At 36.3% G+C, this 18,140-nt stretch overlaps 1 protein-coding gene across 4 annotated transcripts in view; it reads left to right on the plus strand.

Annotated features, from left to right (window-relative positions):
• LOC121729683 (kynurenine formamidase) overlaps positions 1–17,904 on the plus strand; it is a 32,172-nt gene extending 14,268 nt beyond the window's left edge. For all 4 annotated transcript variants that reach the window (XM_042118281.1, XM_042118280.1, XM_042118279.1 and 1 more), the window contains 4 exons: positions 4,077–4,178; positions 5,663–5,750; positions 6,570–6,695; positions 17,367–17,904. In XM_042118281.1, coding sequence (XP_041974215.1) covers positions 4,077–4,178; positions 5,663–5,750; positions 6,570–6,695; positions 17,367–17,826 — 776 coding nt within the window. In that variant the 3' untranslated portion in view covers positions 17,827–17,904. The remainder of the gene's footprint in view (positions 1–4,076; positions 4,179–5,662; positions 5,751–6,569; positions 6,696–17,366) is intronic.
• The last annotated feature ends 236 nt before the right edge of the window (positions 17,905–18,140 follow it).

Below are 18,140 nucleotides of genomic sequence, written 5' to 3' on the forward strand. Positions count from 1 at the left end.
ATAAACAAAAAAAAACTTTATGTCAGACAATTATTATTACAGTCCATAATAATTATTAGTAAAAGACGTCATAACTTAAGTTAGTATGCAGTTCAGTTTGTGTGATTAACATGATCAATATAACTTGACATTCTAAAGTCTACTTAGATGCAAGTAGATGAACGACAAACATTACTCAAGCAGGTGTATGCAGGGCTCAGCTGCCTCGTAAACAATATTATGACTTTACTATAACACTTGGGAGTTGGTTTATTTCGAGACTTGTTTCTATACAATTATCAGCTTATCTCCAGTATAAATTATGCAAATAATAAACTGTCTGATTTATCGCATAATATTATAAGCATAGCATAAAGTTTCCACAAAGATTATGCTATGTCTATAAGCTCAAAAGCTATATAGTAGGTACTAAGTATATTTCTTTGTCAGATTTTCAAAGAACTGCGGGGCTAAAATGGTCACATTTAGCAATTCCTCTCAATCAATTCAGCAAATGAATTGTCAAAACTGTCAAACTGACAAATGTCAAATCAGTACAAAAATACAGAAATGAATTGCAAGCAGAGTTGCATTTTGCGATTTTAGAAAAATGAATCATATTATGATTCATATCATGATTCTTCAAAGCGATCATTTTAGCCCCGCCGAATGGAGTGGTGCTCCCCCTTAAGTTCTTTGACTTTTGGTCATTGCAACTTTGTGCTGTCTCCCGCTTTGTATGGGGAGGGAAATTGGAATACTTCCTACTCCTATTTTCTTCTGATTAATTTCGTTGCGGTTCCCTCAGGCTCCTTGAGACTATATCAAAGGGTTTGCGTGGTTGGATACCGCTGTTGATACTGGCGGCACAGGAGATATACTGGTAGGAGTGGTGGGCCAAAGCCCTTTAATAAAATAATCTATTGTTATTCTATTGTGTCTCGCTCACCGGTGAGCTTATGGGGCTTGATGGGTTAAATATAAAAGTATATATTTATTTACTGCGCTGGAGAGTATACTCCAAATTAACTAGTCTCAGTTAACTTTACCTATTTATTTGTTATCTTTACAAGTAGAGGGTAATACTTTTCATGTGTATTAAAATATAAATATTTCTTTACCAAGCTCAAAACTAGTCTAGCAAAGGAAATAAATGCTATGGTACGTAGCTTATTTTAAGTTTCTACGTTAGTTAGGTATGTAGTTAAATATGACTCGGTATACACTGTCAGAAAATGTGTTTTTTTTTGTTTCTGCAACCTAAAGGGTGGTTAATGTTTCAGTCGTTATTGCTTTATCATGTTTCTAAAATCGTAAATCACAGATTATTGCTGTTAAGAGAACTCCTGCTGCGATATTTATTTATTTCGACGATGGTCAAATATCAGTATTATAATATAATATTATTCTTCCTGCGACAAACGTGGCCAATGTTCAATGGCTTTTTTATATATCTGTGCCTTTCATCAAAATTGGTATCATGTAAAATAGTGTAAAAACGACTACGCCTTGATGAAAGCCAAGTTGGTAAATTTTCCTCGTGTTTCATTAACACTATCATCGATCACCTTTTGTAATCTAGGGCTGCCAACATTACAAAAAAAAATCTTATTGTCAAGAATGTAGGCAAGTACTTAAAAGCTGCGTAATTTTCCATAATTTCCCCTCAGTTTGAGACAAATTGAGACAGTCCAAACGTTAAGGAACTAAGTTATATAAACAGATGGATAAAAAATATTTTACAAATTGTCGACAACCCTAATTCTTATATTATCAGTCACTTGTCATGGCCCCCACGGAGTAACCTATTTCTTTCAGTTTAACCCACTTTCCGTAACGACTGTACCTATTAAGAAGTTGCTTTCTGTAATTTTCCTCAATGACCACTTTCAAATACTTTTCTTAGTAACTATAATTTCTTTACTCACTTATTTTGAAATTCTTCGGACCATTTGCGTTATAAATAATTAAAGTTAATACTTGATATTATCTCTTTCTTAATAATATATAATTTATAGTTCTATAAAAGTAAGAAGAATGCTTAATGAACCAAGAGGGTCTTATCTAGCTTAATCAAGTTACAATACCTAATATAAAAAATCTAAACAGCAAACGCCTTCTACATAAAGTTTAGAAAACCAATATTCTTCGATATGTCAAAAACTTAGATCGGAAGCGACTTAAACTTTGATGAATAAAGTTTTGGCGAATGAAAATAGCGATTAGAAATAGTATTTTAAAAACTTTGAATCCTTACATAAAGGTTGTTAACTTAAAGTTGGAATTACTTTTGTGGGCTGTGTTTGTTGATGTTCACAGGCTCACAGCCGTGTGCAAGTCCAAAAACTATTTAATATTTTGACTGTAGTTCATTTATTTAACAACGTTGTTGATTAGTGATGATTGTTATCTATTCTAACGTGCTAGTCAATAGATAAACTCTCAAAAACCATAGAAATCTTGTCGCTAACAAGTTCTATAATAAAATTCGTGCGTGTTTGAGATTGAAGTGTCCAATTCTACTAATTTATGCAACATCGATGCAGCTTCGCCCAATTCATTACGGTACAAAACGTTTCATATCCAGTCCACCTGGTGGTGGACTGATGTGATATGATGAAGTGCCAGTAACAGACGCGCGTTGCATCTAACTCGTACCTTCAGGGAAATTTATTGATAGACAGATTACATACCTTTAATACGTAACTTAGTCGGACTATGTTCAGCCGAAGAGATCATGACTAATATGACTAATATCAGCAATTCCTCTCAATCAATTCAGCAAATGAATTGTTAAAACTGTCAAACTGACAAATGTCAAATTAGTACTAATTTCTAGACATGAATTGCCAGCAGACTGAATCATAATATGATTCTACAAAGCGACCTTTTTAGCCCCACAGACTATTTAAAGTAGGTTCGCCATCCGCTTATGATTCAGTTTATCTCATTGTACCATCGAGGAAATTGATTCCTAGGCAGTTGACAGGACCAACGTCATTTAGTCGGATCATGTCAATTCAATGACATGATCCGACCAAAGACTTATTTATATTATGGTTTTAATTGTGATCTGTGTGGGTTTGACTTAACGCGACCAAACTACGTAGGTCCCCCCATCCGCTTATGATTCAGTCTCTTTGATGGTACATCATAAACATCACCCACATGCAACGTGCGGTGTTTTTGAGATCATCTACATTCTACATGTATCTGCAAATACCAGGTATAATTACCGTAGCGTCGTCCCACGCGAGTAGTTGAATAACTTGTTTACGTAAGTGCAGGAAGGCTGTATGCAAATTAAATAAATACTTGGTTACTAAGCGTAAATAGGTCCAGTGGACAAGTGTTGGTGTGAAAGTCTGTGCTCGAAGTGACATTCGAGTGATGAGAACCCCAGAGCCCGTTTCTCAGTTCACCTAGGTAGTATTGGTATCATTAATAATCTTTATTTCATTAATAAAAGTTACAGTAAAAGTACCTACAGTGATGGAAGCTACCTAGTAGGCTTAGCCTGCATCAGGCAACATCCCTCTTCCACATCTACAAGGGAAATAAAGAAGTGAAGTGAAATATACAAATCATTACAGTAAAAGTACCTACTGTCAACAGTGATGGAAGCTACCTAGTAGGTTTAGCCTGTATCAGGCGACATCCCTCTTCCACATCTACAAGATAAAGATAATTATAAGTAAAGTGAAACATACAAATCAGTACAGATCAGTAGAGACTAGATCATAAATACAGTAGACCCCCGATAATCCGGCCTCTGTCTAATCCGGCGCCCCTTGTAATTCGACATCATTATACCATTAAAGCTTTGATACTGACTCGTCTTAACTTAAAGCATAGGATCCAAGAAGACAAAGAACGATAGAAGATAGGGCACATAGAAAAATACCTTTTATACCAACTACAGCTGTTGTGCCTCCATTTCAAAAAGGGCGTTCAGACGTGCGCGTTTTTCCAAACGCTACAGCAGAAACGCACACGTCTGAACGCACCCTAATATATACCAATGCATAATTAATTATAAGAAAGAACATCCTCATACTAACTGCCATATTATATTACTGAACTTAAACATATTTCAGCGAGCGAGCAAGCGGTGAACCGTGTTCCTCACAAATTGGAGATCGAGTACGGGTCAACACCCGGACAGAAGCTGGACATCTTGGGGACGGATCTGCCCAACGGTGAGCTCCCTTTGATCTCCTGAACCAGTGTTTTACAACCTTTTTCAAAATGTGAACCCCTCCCTGGTACGAAAACATATTTCGCGACCCCCCAACCTTTGCTTTCTTATGTATTTTAAAAAAAAGTTGATTCATAGGCGGACGGACCTACGTATTTTGGTTGTGTTTTGTCAAATCCAGGCTACTGCCTATGAATCAATTTCTTTGATGATACGTACGAGTATGTTTATAAATTCATTAAAATGTTAAAATTTTCTTACTATTTTTATCTTTATTGTTTTTTTCTGATAAAGTCCTCTCGACCTATAAGTACCCCCTTATCTTTTCTACGCAGGGGGTCCACCGACCCACAGGTTGAGAAACACTGTCCTAAACCATAAGCAATCATATATTCTGAGACATCTGTGTAACCGGCCAGGTGTGAAGCCCTTGGAGATATTGAATTTAGAACTATTAATAGCTTCCGCACCGACTTCGATGACGGTAGCTTGTTTACCTATCTGATGCAGGAGTAGCTTTGTATTGCCTAAGTATGTACGCAGTACACATAGACATTTTCTGTACCCTTCCTACATATAACATAGCGCATTGCGACGTATCCGACATTATGAAAAGCACTATTGAAGAGATAAATCCTATAAAAAACCTATATACCAGATGTAACAGAATAATAACACTAAATAAAAGCCTTCTGGGATGTTTATAGTCTATTTTGCCTAAGACGCATTTTTTTTTTATTCTAGAATTTATTTTTTAAACAGGCATAAATCGCAGAACACAGTACAAAGCTATTGTAGCAACAATATGCGAGCAGACAACATGTTGTAGCTGTTATCACTTATCATTTTGTAGTTTACGGTTCTAAAACAGGTTTAGCATTATCTATACTTCTATACTAATATTATAAATGCGAAAGTGTGTCTGTCTGTCTGTCTGTTACCTCTTCACGCCCAAACCACTGAACCGATTTTGCTGAAATTTGGCATGGAGATTCTTCGAGTCCCGGGAAAGTACAAAGGATACTTTTTATCCCGGAAAAATGTACGGTTCCCGCGCGATGAACGAATTTTGGCGCAATGGAGTTGCGGGCGTCATCTAGTTACTTATAAGCATGTTTTTATACAGAAAATACTAAAAAATTGGTTCACATAGTAATAAGAAATAACCTAATTGCGTAGGTATATTTTGTTTGTCGGTTACCTGTTTACGCTTAAACCGCAGAATTGATTTTGATATAATTGTATGGAGATTACTTTAGTCCCAGACACATAATCTCAGGAAAAGTACGGATTCTACGAACAAATTACGGGGCAATAGGCCGGCAACGCACCTGCAGCTCTTCTGATGTTGCGAGTGTCCATGGGCGACGGTAGTTGCTTTCCATCAGCTGACCCGTTTGCTCGTTTGCCCCCTAATTTGCGGGCAACATCTTCCTTAGACGCGTAAGCAGCATTACTTCCCTAATCATACCATTGCCGTTCCAGACTCACCTATCCTCGTGTTCGTCCACGGCGGCTACTGGCAGGAATTGTCTAGGGAGGTGTCTAGATACCCCGCCGAGCCTCTCCACAGGTATTTATTAAGATAATAGGGATGATGACAAGGTCAAAGATTAGCGAATTTTGTTAATAAAATAAAGAAATCACGGTAAAAAATAAGTGTTCCCAAAATTTCAGCTTGATAGCATTTGTATTTTTTTTGTTATGCGCCTTCAAAGTTGGATATTCAAGTCGAATTTTTTTTCAATTAAATTTCTTAATATTTGTATACAATTCGATAAGTTATGCTATTAAAAGCAACTTTTGTTATACAACCACTTTCATAAACGCAATATTTAATATACCTGTCGAACAAAGTTGTCTCCCGATGCGTACAAACTACGAAAGACTGACGTCATACTTTCGTAGCACTTTGTATGGAGCGTTTCGGGCAGGTCTTTTTATGAGATATTTGAATTGTCATATCTTGGTGAATTTTTAAGCTATCAGAGTCATCCTTTCAACGATGTTTCTATTTTTTAAGTGTCTTGCAATTACCGATAAGAAAAAAAAATAGTCATCATGCCTATTATAGATCCGATACGCGTTATTTTTTAAGTTAAACACATGTAAATTTTGAAGGACCATGGAAGTACCTAATAGGTAATTTATAAAAGTTAAACCAGGAGTAGCTACTTGTTTCACAAAGTTTAGAGGGGAAAACCCATTGCATTTTCGCCTGAGTTTGTCCCAGTTTTGGAGTCCAAAATTGGTACTGCTAGAATTTAATAAGAAAGTCGAAATCATAATTGTGTAGTAAGGAATAAGGATATAGACAGCGCTATAGCGTAATAATAAGTTTTATTTCTTTGAAATTGCACCCATCACGTTTTCTATTTTGTTTTCTTCCCAGATTCAGGATCAAGACGATAGTGGTGGGCTACGACTTGTGTCCGTCGGCGACGCTGCCGGAGATCGTCAACCAGATTCAAAACGCTGCACACTTCATATTCGAGTACGCGGAGAAAATGGGATCGAGGTAATTTTACAATGTCTGAAAAAGTGTATATTTGGTGAAATAGAGAGGCAGGGGGCCTGTTCTCATAACTAGAACAACGCTTAAAGAATCGGGCCGCAGCTGGAGACTGATTCTCAATTTGAAATTCGTCTCTTATTCGACAACTTTTCTACTTAACAACCAATAAAACAACGCCTAGCGTTAACTAATACAAACTCGGAATATTGGCGAATCTGAGTCAAAAGGGATGTATTGTGAATCCGCTGAAAGCAAAGGTGGGTTGCCTGATGGAAATCGAATCACTATACAATGTCTTTTTATCTTTATATAGGTAAATATCTTTACCTAACAAATTGGAAACGCACAAGACAGAAAAAGATATAGCGGACCTTGAATAGTTAATAATATTATGCTACCTACTAGACACGGACACTGCCTGCCATGAGATGATGATGATGATGGCTGCGACCACACTCCGTCTAGATTTTATTAGGGGTTAGTACTTAGTATAGTACAGTGACAGGAAATAGATCAGCTGATCTGTGTATAGTTCTGTTATGGTTCTGTAGTCGACATTATTGTAACGCCTCCGTGATCTAGTGGTATATATAGGGAGCGCGGCTCTTGACTCGGAGGTCGTGGGTTTGAAACATGTTATTTCCAACGATTCCCGCGTTGGAAACATGTTATTTCCAAGTTTGGTTAGGACAATGCAGGCTGATCACCTGATTGTCTGATAAGATGATCCATGCGTCGGATGGGCATGTAAAAAGTGGGTCCTGCGCCTGATCTCCCACCAGTCGTGTCGGTCGTCCGTCCCACTGGGTTATGAGAGTAAAGGAATAGAGAGTGCTCTTGTGTACACACACTTGGGCACTGTAATATTACTCCTGCGTAGCTAGCCTGGTTTCAATGAAACCGGCCACCGTCACCGAAACCGGTGTTAAAGCTATTTTTTTTTCTCGACATTTCTCCGAACCAATTTACTTTTCGATTACATAAGTCTGTTATTTTTTGAAAATTTTTCGCTCAAAGCAATTATCATTTAGCCTTCCTTCCGAATTAATCAATCACTTTTGGATCATCAACTAACTTTTAATTGGCTTGTTATTGCTAAACTTTGATGTTGTGTTTATTCAAAAACAGTTATTATACTCCCAAAAATCCATAAAGTCAGCGAAGCAAAAGTGGTAGTTTTCATCTTTCATTTTGATTAAAAGCTGCCCATTATTTGTAGCGATAAATCATAATAATGTTTAGCAAAGTAAATATATATATATATATATATATATATATATATATATATATATATATATATATATATATATATATATATATACTATATGTGCCTCAGGAAAGTACTTCTATTATAACATTTTAATAAATATTAATTAAAAAAATGTAAATTTTATAACTGAAGTACTTTTATTAGGTACTCCTAGGCCCACTTCTTCAAGGTGACGCCTTGATAATTTGGCTGCAGCGATATCGATTTTTCTCAACAATGACTAAAGCTAAGAAATTAAAGTTCATTGTCAGTATTCTTCATGTCTTTATCTTTAAATTACCCATAGCATAACACGATTGGTCAACTTTTTTAACACAGAATAATTAATCAAAAATACCTCTATAAAAACAGAGATTCTAATTTTACCAACAGAGGAGAGTATTTAAGCTTTCAAAATTTGTACTGTATAGATTAGTTCAAGCATAAACTATAATTTGCCTATATTAGCTTATATGAAATATATTTATGGTTTTTAAATTACGCGAAAAAACCATTTTGTCGCTTACGCCCTTTCCATTTCTTGTTTGAGGCCGTCCCGGCCTCTCATAGAAAACAAGCGATCTAAAACATATCCAAAAGGATTTTTTGCTTTAACGCGGCGTCACCTTAAACTAGAGTTTAGCTAAACTATGTGTAGTATCATGGTTTCTCTTTCATATATACGAAGAACGAGCGCAATAGTACCGCATTTAATTTATACATGGGCGAGCCATGCTTAGGCACGAATGGGCCGGCTCGACCGGAGAAATACCACGTTCTCACAGAAAACCGGCGTGAAACAGCGCTTGCGCTGTTTCGCCAAGTGAGTGAGTTTACCGGAGGCCTAATCCTCTACCCTATTCCCTTCCCTACCCTCCCCTATTCCCTTCCCTTCCCTTCCCATCCCTACCTTCCCCTATTACTCTATAACCTTTTAAAAGGCCGGCAACGCACCTGCAGCTTTTCTGATGCTGAGAGTGTCCATGGGCGACGGAAGTTGCTTTCTATCAGGTGACCCGTTTGCTCGTTTGCCCCTTATTTCATAAAAAAAGGATCAACCTTAATCCAGATTGGCGCAAGCGGCGGGCCAGTAAAAAAAGTATTAAATACCAATTACCATTAACATGTTTCACCTCTAACTCAGTCGACAATTCACCTCACCTGCTGCAAGGCTGTTTCGTTCTTAATTTCGAGCAATAATGCTAAATTATTCTCAAACATTTTCATAAACAATTTTTTATAACTGCGCTTACATTTTGCCCATTCGGCGCGGCGTAGGTCCGATAATGACTTTAGGTTGAGAATTTTGAAAATAGCAATAGTATTTTTTTTTAATTACTTCTTCCATCCTCGCCGCAATGTGAACTGAACCTAAGTAGACTTTATTTGTCTAGTAGCAATATACTAATCCCCTTACTAATAAACGCTGTATAAGCTTTGAATAGTTGTATAACAGTGTTTTGTCTTCTTCAATCCAATTAAAAATGTCACTTGTGTGACTGGAACAAAACACTGTATAACTATTCAAAGCTTATACAACGTTTATTAATAAGGGGGAAGATGTTTAAGTGTAAACACCGTTATCCTTGAAACCATATCAAATGAGCCCGTCAAAATGAACAACTCTTTCTATGAGAACAATGCTGGAAACTCAAAAAACATCCGTCTTCATACCCATACAAATTGCCATCCGGGTATCCGTATGGGTATGAAGACGGCTTTTATTTTTGAGTTGCCAGAATTGTTCTCATAGAAAGAGTTGTTCATTTTGACGGGCTCATTTGATATGGTTTCAAGGTTATCGGTGTATATTTTTAATAACATTAAATTCACCGAGGATGATAATATTTTGTAGAGTGATTACGACTGTAGAGACTGTAGTTTGTCAAGTCTTTAAATTTTGTTTTCAATATATTTAGCCATATAGGTTTCCTAAAGTAGATAAGCACAACAGAGATTTAACCACAGAAGGAATTATATTTTTTGTGACGTGTGTAATAACAGTCATCGATAATAATGAGATTGTCGGGTACGTGACAGACTGACATACCTACAAATATACTGTACACCTAGTAGAGCACGGTACGGTGCGGCGCAAGAAAGTATTGTAATTTTTGTATTATTACTTTCGGTAGATACAATTTTTTTTACGAAAAACTGATAACCCGAAAATTCGTTTATTATAGACTTTTAATATTAACTTTTAAGTAAGTTTATCCTCTTCGACACCAAATATTTTAGAAAGTGGCGGTCTTTCATAAATTTATTATAATGGAAAAATTCAGTGCGTTCGACGTCAATAAGTCATCACAATAATGTTTTAATTTATTATAGAATAATATAGATTATGGTGTTTTGTACATTGTACAAGTAATTAATTATATTATTAAGTATTATGATTCGAGTTTAAAATTCGAGTTTAGAAGCTGCTTCATGCACGTTATTAATGTCGGCAAACAGCGTTTCAAATATTGGAACTTTGAAGTTCAAACATGACCTACATCGTTATAAGTATTGATTTTCATCGAAAAGTCTTGCTTTTTTATTTAAGTATTAAGTTATTTTCTCTGATTTATAATGATAGATTTAAAAAAAATACATAAAATTGTACAGCTACTACCATACATATTTATAAGAAATTAATTTCAATTTAAAAAAATTCTGCCCAAACGTCTGAACGCAGTAGATCATAAAATATTTGTGAACAAAATGTATAAAAAGTTTTTTTTTTTTACTCCTTACATAATATTGTAATAAAAAGGGCTAGAAAGTTTAGCCGTACATTTAAGTAAGCCGCGTCAACGACATCTCTCCAATTTAACAAGTAATAGGGAAACTTCGGCTTATTCTTGTTAGCAGTCACTCACGAACTCACTGATATGTGAATATGGAATTGTGGCCGAAAATATATTTATTCATCCAAAAATAACTGCATTTATTTAGACAATGATGTCGCAATAATTTTACCCTCGACAAAAATAAGTTTGATGTATCTGTTTGTAAGTGTGTGTGCTAGGCATCATAGCATTCAGTCGGGTGGGCCCATTTTTATCTGGTTTTTATTGTCTGAAAGCTGATCGTGAGGGTATATAGGTAGGGTTGCTGAGGATTCCTCTTCCACTTCCTCATAATGAGGAAGTTCCGCAATATTTTGGGTTCCTCAACCATTACCGCATTTTTATAAATAAAAAAAAATCCTCTTCCGCTATTACTTCCTCAAAATTTAACAGGAATTTATGAGGAATTTTATTGCGCATGCGCGTCGCATATCCAATCATGGCAACTTTTTGTGTGCGTGTGTTGTGTATGTTACTGAACTCCTCATTAACTGCTGAACCGACTTTGATGATTCTTTATTGTGTGTGTTTTGAGAATGGTTTAGATTCATGGCTTGTCACTAGGAAATACCCTTTTAATTTTTTTTTTGTGTAATGTATGTACCTAGTTATGTACAGACAGGACAAAGATTTTTGGGTTGGGTCCGCTAGTAAGTATTTATAATTTCCTATCATCCTCTTCCTCATCCGCTTCCTCTTTCACTTCCTTATCCGCATCCTCTTCTTCATCCGCATCCTCTAAATTTGCACGTAACAATTCTTCTTCCTCCTCTTCCCCATAATCACTTCCTCAACAACCCTAGTTCTAGGCCATAATTCATCAGCATTAACTCGCTCACTGTTGGAAATATTAGGGTTTTTTCTGCTTAATATTTAAATAAAGTAGAAGCGGTTAATATTCTTCTTATGATAGACATAGTGATGGATTAACAAAGTAAATCTGACAGTTTGTCCGCATAAACCGTCAGGGTTTCTATTCTTTCGCATTTCTATTGTGGCTATGCTAAGCCTGCTGTAGATATAGTCTGGTAGGTAACAAGATAGTGGGAAGTGCCGAGCAATTATTTAAATGTATGCAACAAATTAAGAGGGCGACTAACCCCAAAAATCAAACATAGTCCTTCTCTCTTCACACTCACGCGGCACGCCCATCTTTTATAATATTATGCCAGGTGAAAAAGAACGACGCGGATTCATCGCCAAATTAGTTTTTTCTCAATAACTCGATAAATATACAACATTTTAAAAGTCCGCTAGGTTGATCTCTCAATGATAGAATTTTATACAATGTGTTAAAATATTAACTTAGTTCAATGCACGGTTATGGCAATAAATGAAAAATTCGTGAAAATTAGATGCATCTTTATGATTTTTTTCTGTCGAGAATATTTTAAGATATCGTGTTTTTGCTCAGATCGAATTCTCGGAAATATAATGTAGTATCTAATTTTAGAAAATAAAACAATTTGGGGCTTATTTTCAAGTATAAAAATGAATTATAAAATCGACACTTTAGGGTTGGTCGCCCTCTTAAGACACTAGTCACTGCAAACAACTTATTTAAGTCCCTGAAAATTTGTCTTTTTGTCTTTATTCTTGTGCGAAGTCGCACATTCTGTTGATTTCATCTTTGTTCCTGCTAACATAACTACAATGTATCTTATCAATGCAATAAACTATCTTTAAATATCAATTATTTAATGAGTTATTAATAGTAGTCGTAAATAAGAGAGCTATATGTGTAATATAGCACGATCACTTTGTTTCTTAATTAAGACATTTATGAAAGACGTTGAACCTTTTTAATTATGATCAAAGACCTAAATGCAATGCCCTGAGTGCTTAAATACTATTATGACAATTAAATTAATAGGCATCTGAGATTAATAATACTCAGTCTTGGCATGTAGATATAAAGATGTTAGATTTGTTTCATTGTACATCTATAGACTAAGTATAACTAATTATACTTAGTCTCTATTTAGATTTAATATAAATAATATATTATAAACAAAGCTTAGTATAATAGGTAGCTATAATGGCACCAATGCAAATGATGCGTATTTACTGCATTTTCGTTTAAGACAGGATATTAATTTCAACGAAGCGAAAAAGGAATGTTTGAGATGTGCCAGTAAACGACATGGTGCTTTCGATGCTCAAATGTCGAAATTATCGATAGCAACTCGACTAAATTTCCTCATCCTGTTAGTGAAGTAAAAGTAGTTTTTTTCTGTACTATTTTTCATCCGACATATTAGCCACTTAAAATAGGAACAATATGTCTGGGTGCAGCCTGTAGGCGAAGTGAAGTGAGTAACTTCACCCTGAAGGAGGCTTACTTGCCATTGTTTGCTACCACTCGTTTCAAATCATGGAACATAAAAATTTACTTTGAAATTATAGAAGAGTAATTCTCCGAGGCACCTCAAAATGTAGTCACACGCTCTTTACTACTACCCTAATAAACATACAGCATTAGGACCAAACACACGTTATTCCTCATTTATTTAAGTATCTGATTTCAATAAAAAATATATATAATTATTTATAGTTTTTGTTTAATGGTTAATTCAATGTCGAAATCGGGGCAAAATCGGTGTTCTCCGAGTGTCACACTCTGTTCGCGCTTACGGAAAGCTTTAATAACTTTTGTATTCTAATCATTAGCATAGAGGGTGATACATCAAAATAATCTAGATTAACTGGGCTACCTAATTCCTAAAATAAAATAATGTTATACCTTAAGTTAAAAAAGTTAATAGGCATAACGTCTGTGTTACACGATTTTGCTAGTTTCACGAGCGGGTAATAAAACTGCACTTATCTTCCAAATGCGACGACTTGTGGTTACACGTTTTAGCTGCACCAACGCTCAGACCATGATTGGGTTGGGAAGGTGCTGAGAGAACTCCTGGTTCCTTATACATAAAAGGTTGGGAGTTTCGGCATTGTTTTAAGAACGGAAAGCATTTTGTGCTACTATTCAAATTACACCCTTCATCATCATCATCACTACCATTTTATACCTTTTTATGCATCCCATGATAATGAGCCTATTATGACCCTATTATTGGTACTTTTCATAGTCATTTAGATCAAGATTCGATTTTGTCAAGCGATATAAAAATAATTGTTTGTTTAATTGAACACGCTAATCTTAGAAACTATTCGGTTCCATTAAAAAAAATTCAGTGTTAGTGGCTATTTTATCACGCTAAAAATAATAGGACCGAAGAAACAGAGGAAATGTGGTTAAGAGGATACACCAGGGGCTAGAGAAATGAAAAAAAAGCACGTGTAATATCTATAGCTGTCTCCCTTACCTCAAGCCTATACCGCAGAACGCGATAGAGACAACTGCAGAAAATCCAGAAAATCAACGATTCGTTGTCCCCTGATTTCTTCTCCAAAACTTAACCGATTTAAGTACTTTTTTCATTAAAGATTAAAAAAAGGCTTGATCTGTGTTCCTATGTTTTGCTTTTTTTTGAATAATCTAGCCAAATCTGTTTTCTGGACGTTTGAACACAGCGGAAAATCTGGCCATTTTTTTGGGTTTTTGAACGTTCATATCTTATTTAATAATTAAATTATGAAAAAAAAGAAAACATAGGGACATCGTATTAGTGGCCGTAGATATTCAGGAAAAAAATTATAACTCTACTAGCATTATCCAGGGAGGAAACAGGGGACAATGTTTGTATGGAAAAAAGGGCGGTGTGGACTCCTCTTAAGACGGAAAATTATAATTTACGCGGGCGAAGCCGCGCGTGACATCTAGTATAATACAGTATACTACATGACGCCTGCAACTCCGTTGCGCCAAAATTCGTTTATCGCGCGGGAACCATTTTTTCCGGGATAAAAAGTATCCTATCTCCTTTCCCGGGACTCAAAGTATCGCCATACCAAATTTCAGCAAAATCGGTTCAGCGGTTTGGACGTGAAGAGGTAACAGACAGACAGACAGACACACTTTCGCATTTATAATATAACGTACCTATATTTCATTTTTGATTAAAATATAGTGTTAAGTGTATTTGTTATCAAAACATTTAGTAGGTCAATAATTTTTCCTCTTCGGTATATTAACACCACATGTCGCTACGTGTTGACTCTACGAATGTTGACTTAATATTTAGGAACTGAACTAAATTACTTAGCACATTATATATTCAATATTAGTTGGTTATATTATAACGCCTTGAGAAATTTAGTTTAGCTTCCGGTACAGTATAAATAGTATACAGTATGATAACACAAAATAGCTTAACACAGAGATCAGAGACAATAGCTTTCGCGCGTGCGACGTGATTAGGTACTACTTTGATTGGAAAAGAAACTTGAAATACTTTCTTATATTTCTTCTAAACAATTTCTTCGCGGGTTCTAAGACAGTTGCCGCTTATCCCTTGGGCTCCTAGAGATCATTTCAAAGGTCTCAAAATCTGTAAGGTCCAGAGAACTGTTTTTTTTACACAAGTAACTTCAGTTCATGAAGATTAAATGTTCAAGACGAAAACACGATTATCTACTGAAAAAATGCTCGATAGTTATATTTTTACAAAAAACCTTGTTTTAGACACATTTTTGCTTGGGTATTCGAAGTTTGCTGTCTTTTCTTTAATATTTTTTATATCTGAAAAGGCATTGATAAAACCTAAATTTTCTCAAAATACTTTTTTCATAATCATTATAGTTTGTCTTTTATTCGTAGTAAAATTAACTTGGCGATGATTCCACGTCGTCCTTTTTCACCTGGCATATAAAAGACCGTCGTGAGTGTGAAGAGAGAAGGACGATGTTTGATTTTTTGGGTTAGTAGGCCTCTCAAATTCTAGAGATTTCATGAGATTGACCTACTGTATATTATTTATATTGTGTTTCCTGCGTCTGACTCGGAATAATTTTCCTCGAATATCCTTGACTGCTTTGAGTTCAAAGTTATTTTACTTCTGACACGACCTCTACGTCGACGACTTAAGGATTATTTTCCTATATTTGAGATGAAATAACTTCGGACTAGTTGGCGAAGCCTACACGAGTGATGTTCAACGTAAAAGTTGAAACAATAATAATAATAGATCTGTCGAGTTCCGACAAAGTTTTTAACATAAGGAACATGTATGTTGTATGTCTGAGAATGCACTGAAGAGATTCAATGAAAATTGTAAACCTCATTTCTTGGGTTTCTATCCTTATAATTTTATAAATATACAAAAGTGTCTATCTATCTATTTCTTCTTCAAGCACAAACCGCAGAACCGATTTTGATGAAATCAGCTACCGGTGCTCCCCCTACGGAGATGCCGTAATTTACCGTCATAATCTATACGTGGGAGAGCCATGCTTCGGCACGAATGAGCCGGCTCGACCGGAGAAATACCACGTTCTCACAGAAAACCGGCGTGAAACAGCGCGTGCACTGTGTTTCGCCGAGTGAGTGAGTTTACCGGAGGCCCAATCCCCTACCCTATTCCCTTCTCTACCATCCCCTATAATTCCCTTCCCTTCCCTTCCTTACCCTCCCCTATTACCCTATTCCCTCTTAAAAGGCCGGCAACGCACTTGCAGCTCTTCTGATGCTGCGAGTGTCCATGGGCGACGGAAGTTGCTTTCCATCAGGTGACCCGTTTGCTCGTTTGCCCCCTTATTTCATAAAAAAAAAATTTGAAAGCTACAAAATTATAATAAGAATACAGCAATAATCTTCAGTATAATATGAACGTTCCTTTTATAGTTATTAATTTCCCATTTTTGTTTTATATACTCATGATATCAGCTTCCAAAGTAACACCAATTTATTTAAATTCAAGCATACATTCAGTATCTCCCTAGTATTTAAAAATTACGTTTATTTGAGAGTTGAGACACATGCCAATAGATCGACAATTTCACTAAACTGCATATTTGACGTTTGAATTTTTAGGTCAATTTTGAACTGAGATAAGTAAAAAAATAGGATTTTAGCACGATCTCGGCAACGCGGCAAATGTATGGTCAAGGTCGCTTCTCGCGGGATGGCCTTAAATCACGAAAGCTTATTAGTTGTGAACAACGTCCAGTAAAGTCATGTGTCCTTATTCCCCAGACATGACCAGTAGTGCTAGCACGGCGACCAGCGGAAATGCGAAAGTATGGACAAACTGTGGAAATAAACCTAAGGTGCCGTTCCGATCTTTTTTCGTTCCGAAAAATTCAATTAAAATGCCACTTTATGACACACTATAGTATATATGTCATAATGTAGGATATTATTTGAATTTTTAGAAGTATAGTCTGTCATAAAGTGGCTTTTTAATTGAATTATTCGGAACTAAAAAAGATCGGAACGGCACCTTAAGTTTATGTCCACAGTTTGTGACTATAGTCTGTCATAAAATGGCATTTTAATTGAATTTTTCGGAACGAAAAAAGATCGGAACGGCACCTTAGGTTTTCTTCCACAGTTTGTCCATACTTTCGCATTTCCGCTGGTCGCCGTGCTAGCACTACAGAACAATCGGGCCACCGTTCTTTCTAATTAACAAACAAAAGATTCCTTCGAGTAGATGACGTTGATAATGATGAGGATATTTGTTACAGAGGCGTTTACTTCATCGGTCACTCGGCGGGCGCGCACCTCGTCTCCAAGCTGCTGGCCAACGCCGACTTTCTCGAGAATGCGCCCGGCTCCCAGCGGCTGCAGGGCGCCTTCCTCATCTCAGGGATCTACGACCTCCGGGAGATCATCCATACCACCAACAACGACGCCATCCAGCTGCCCGAGGAGTGGGCGGTACCCATGTCCCCCCAGTTCGATGATTTCACCCACCTCCAAGCGCGGAAGATCAGGGTCTTCATCCTCGCTGGACAAAACGACAGTCCCACCTTCAAGAAGCAGAGCAGAGAGTTCTTTGAACTGCTACACAATACGTGCTTAATGCAGAACATGTTTCTGGAAATCAAAGACGACATGGACCATTTCGACATCGTAGAATGCTTTGCCAACGATAATAATTATTTGAAGAATCTGTTAATTCATGATATAAGAAAGAATTTATAAAATGTATATGATTACGCGCGAAATTAATAATGAACTGCGGGGCTAAAATGGTAACATTTAGCAATTCCTTCCAATCAATTCAGCAAATGAATTGTCAAAACTGCCAAACTGACAAATGTCAAATCAGTACAAAAATACGGAAATGAATTGCAAGCAGAGTTGCATTTTGTGATTTTAGAAAAATGAATCACATTATGATTCATATCTTGATTCTTCAAAGCGACCATTTTAGCCTCGCTGTGCATTTTACCAAGGAAAAGTAACTTTTCCTTTCCTATGCTATCAGAATCGGGCCAGACTATATTCATTCATGC

The sequence above is a fragment of the Aricia agestis genome, chromosome 8, assembly GCF_905147365.1.
Source record: "Aricia agestis chromosome 8, ilAriAges1.1, whole genome shotgun sequence".
NCBI classification, from domain to species: Eukaryota; Metazoa; Arthropoda; class Insecta; order Lepidoptera; family Lycaenidae; genus Aricia; species Aricia agestis.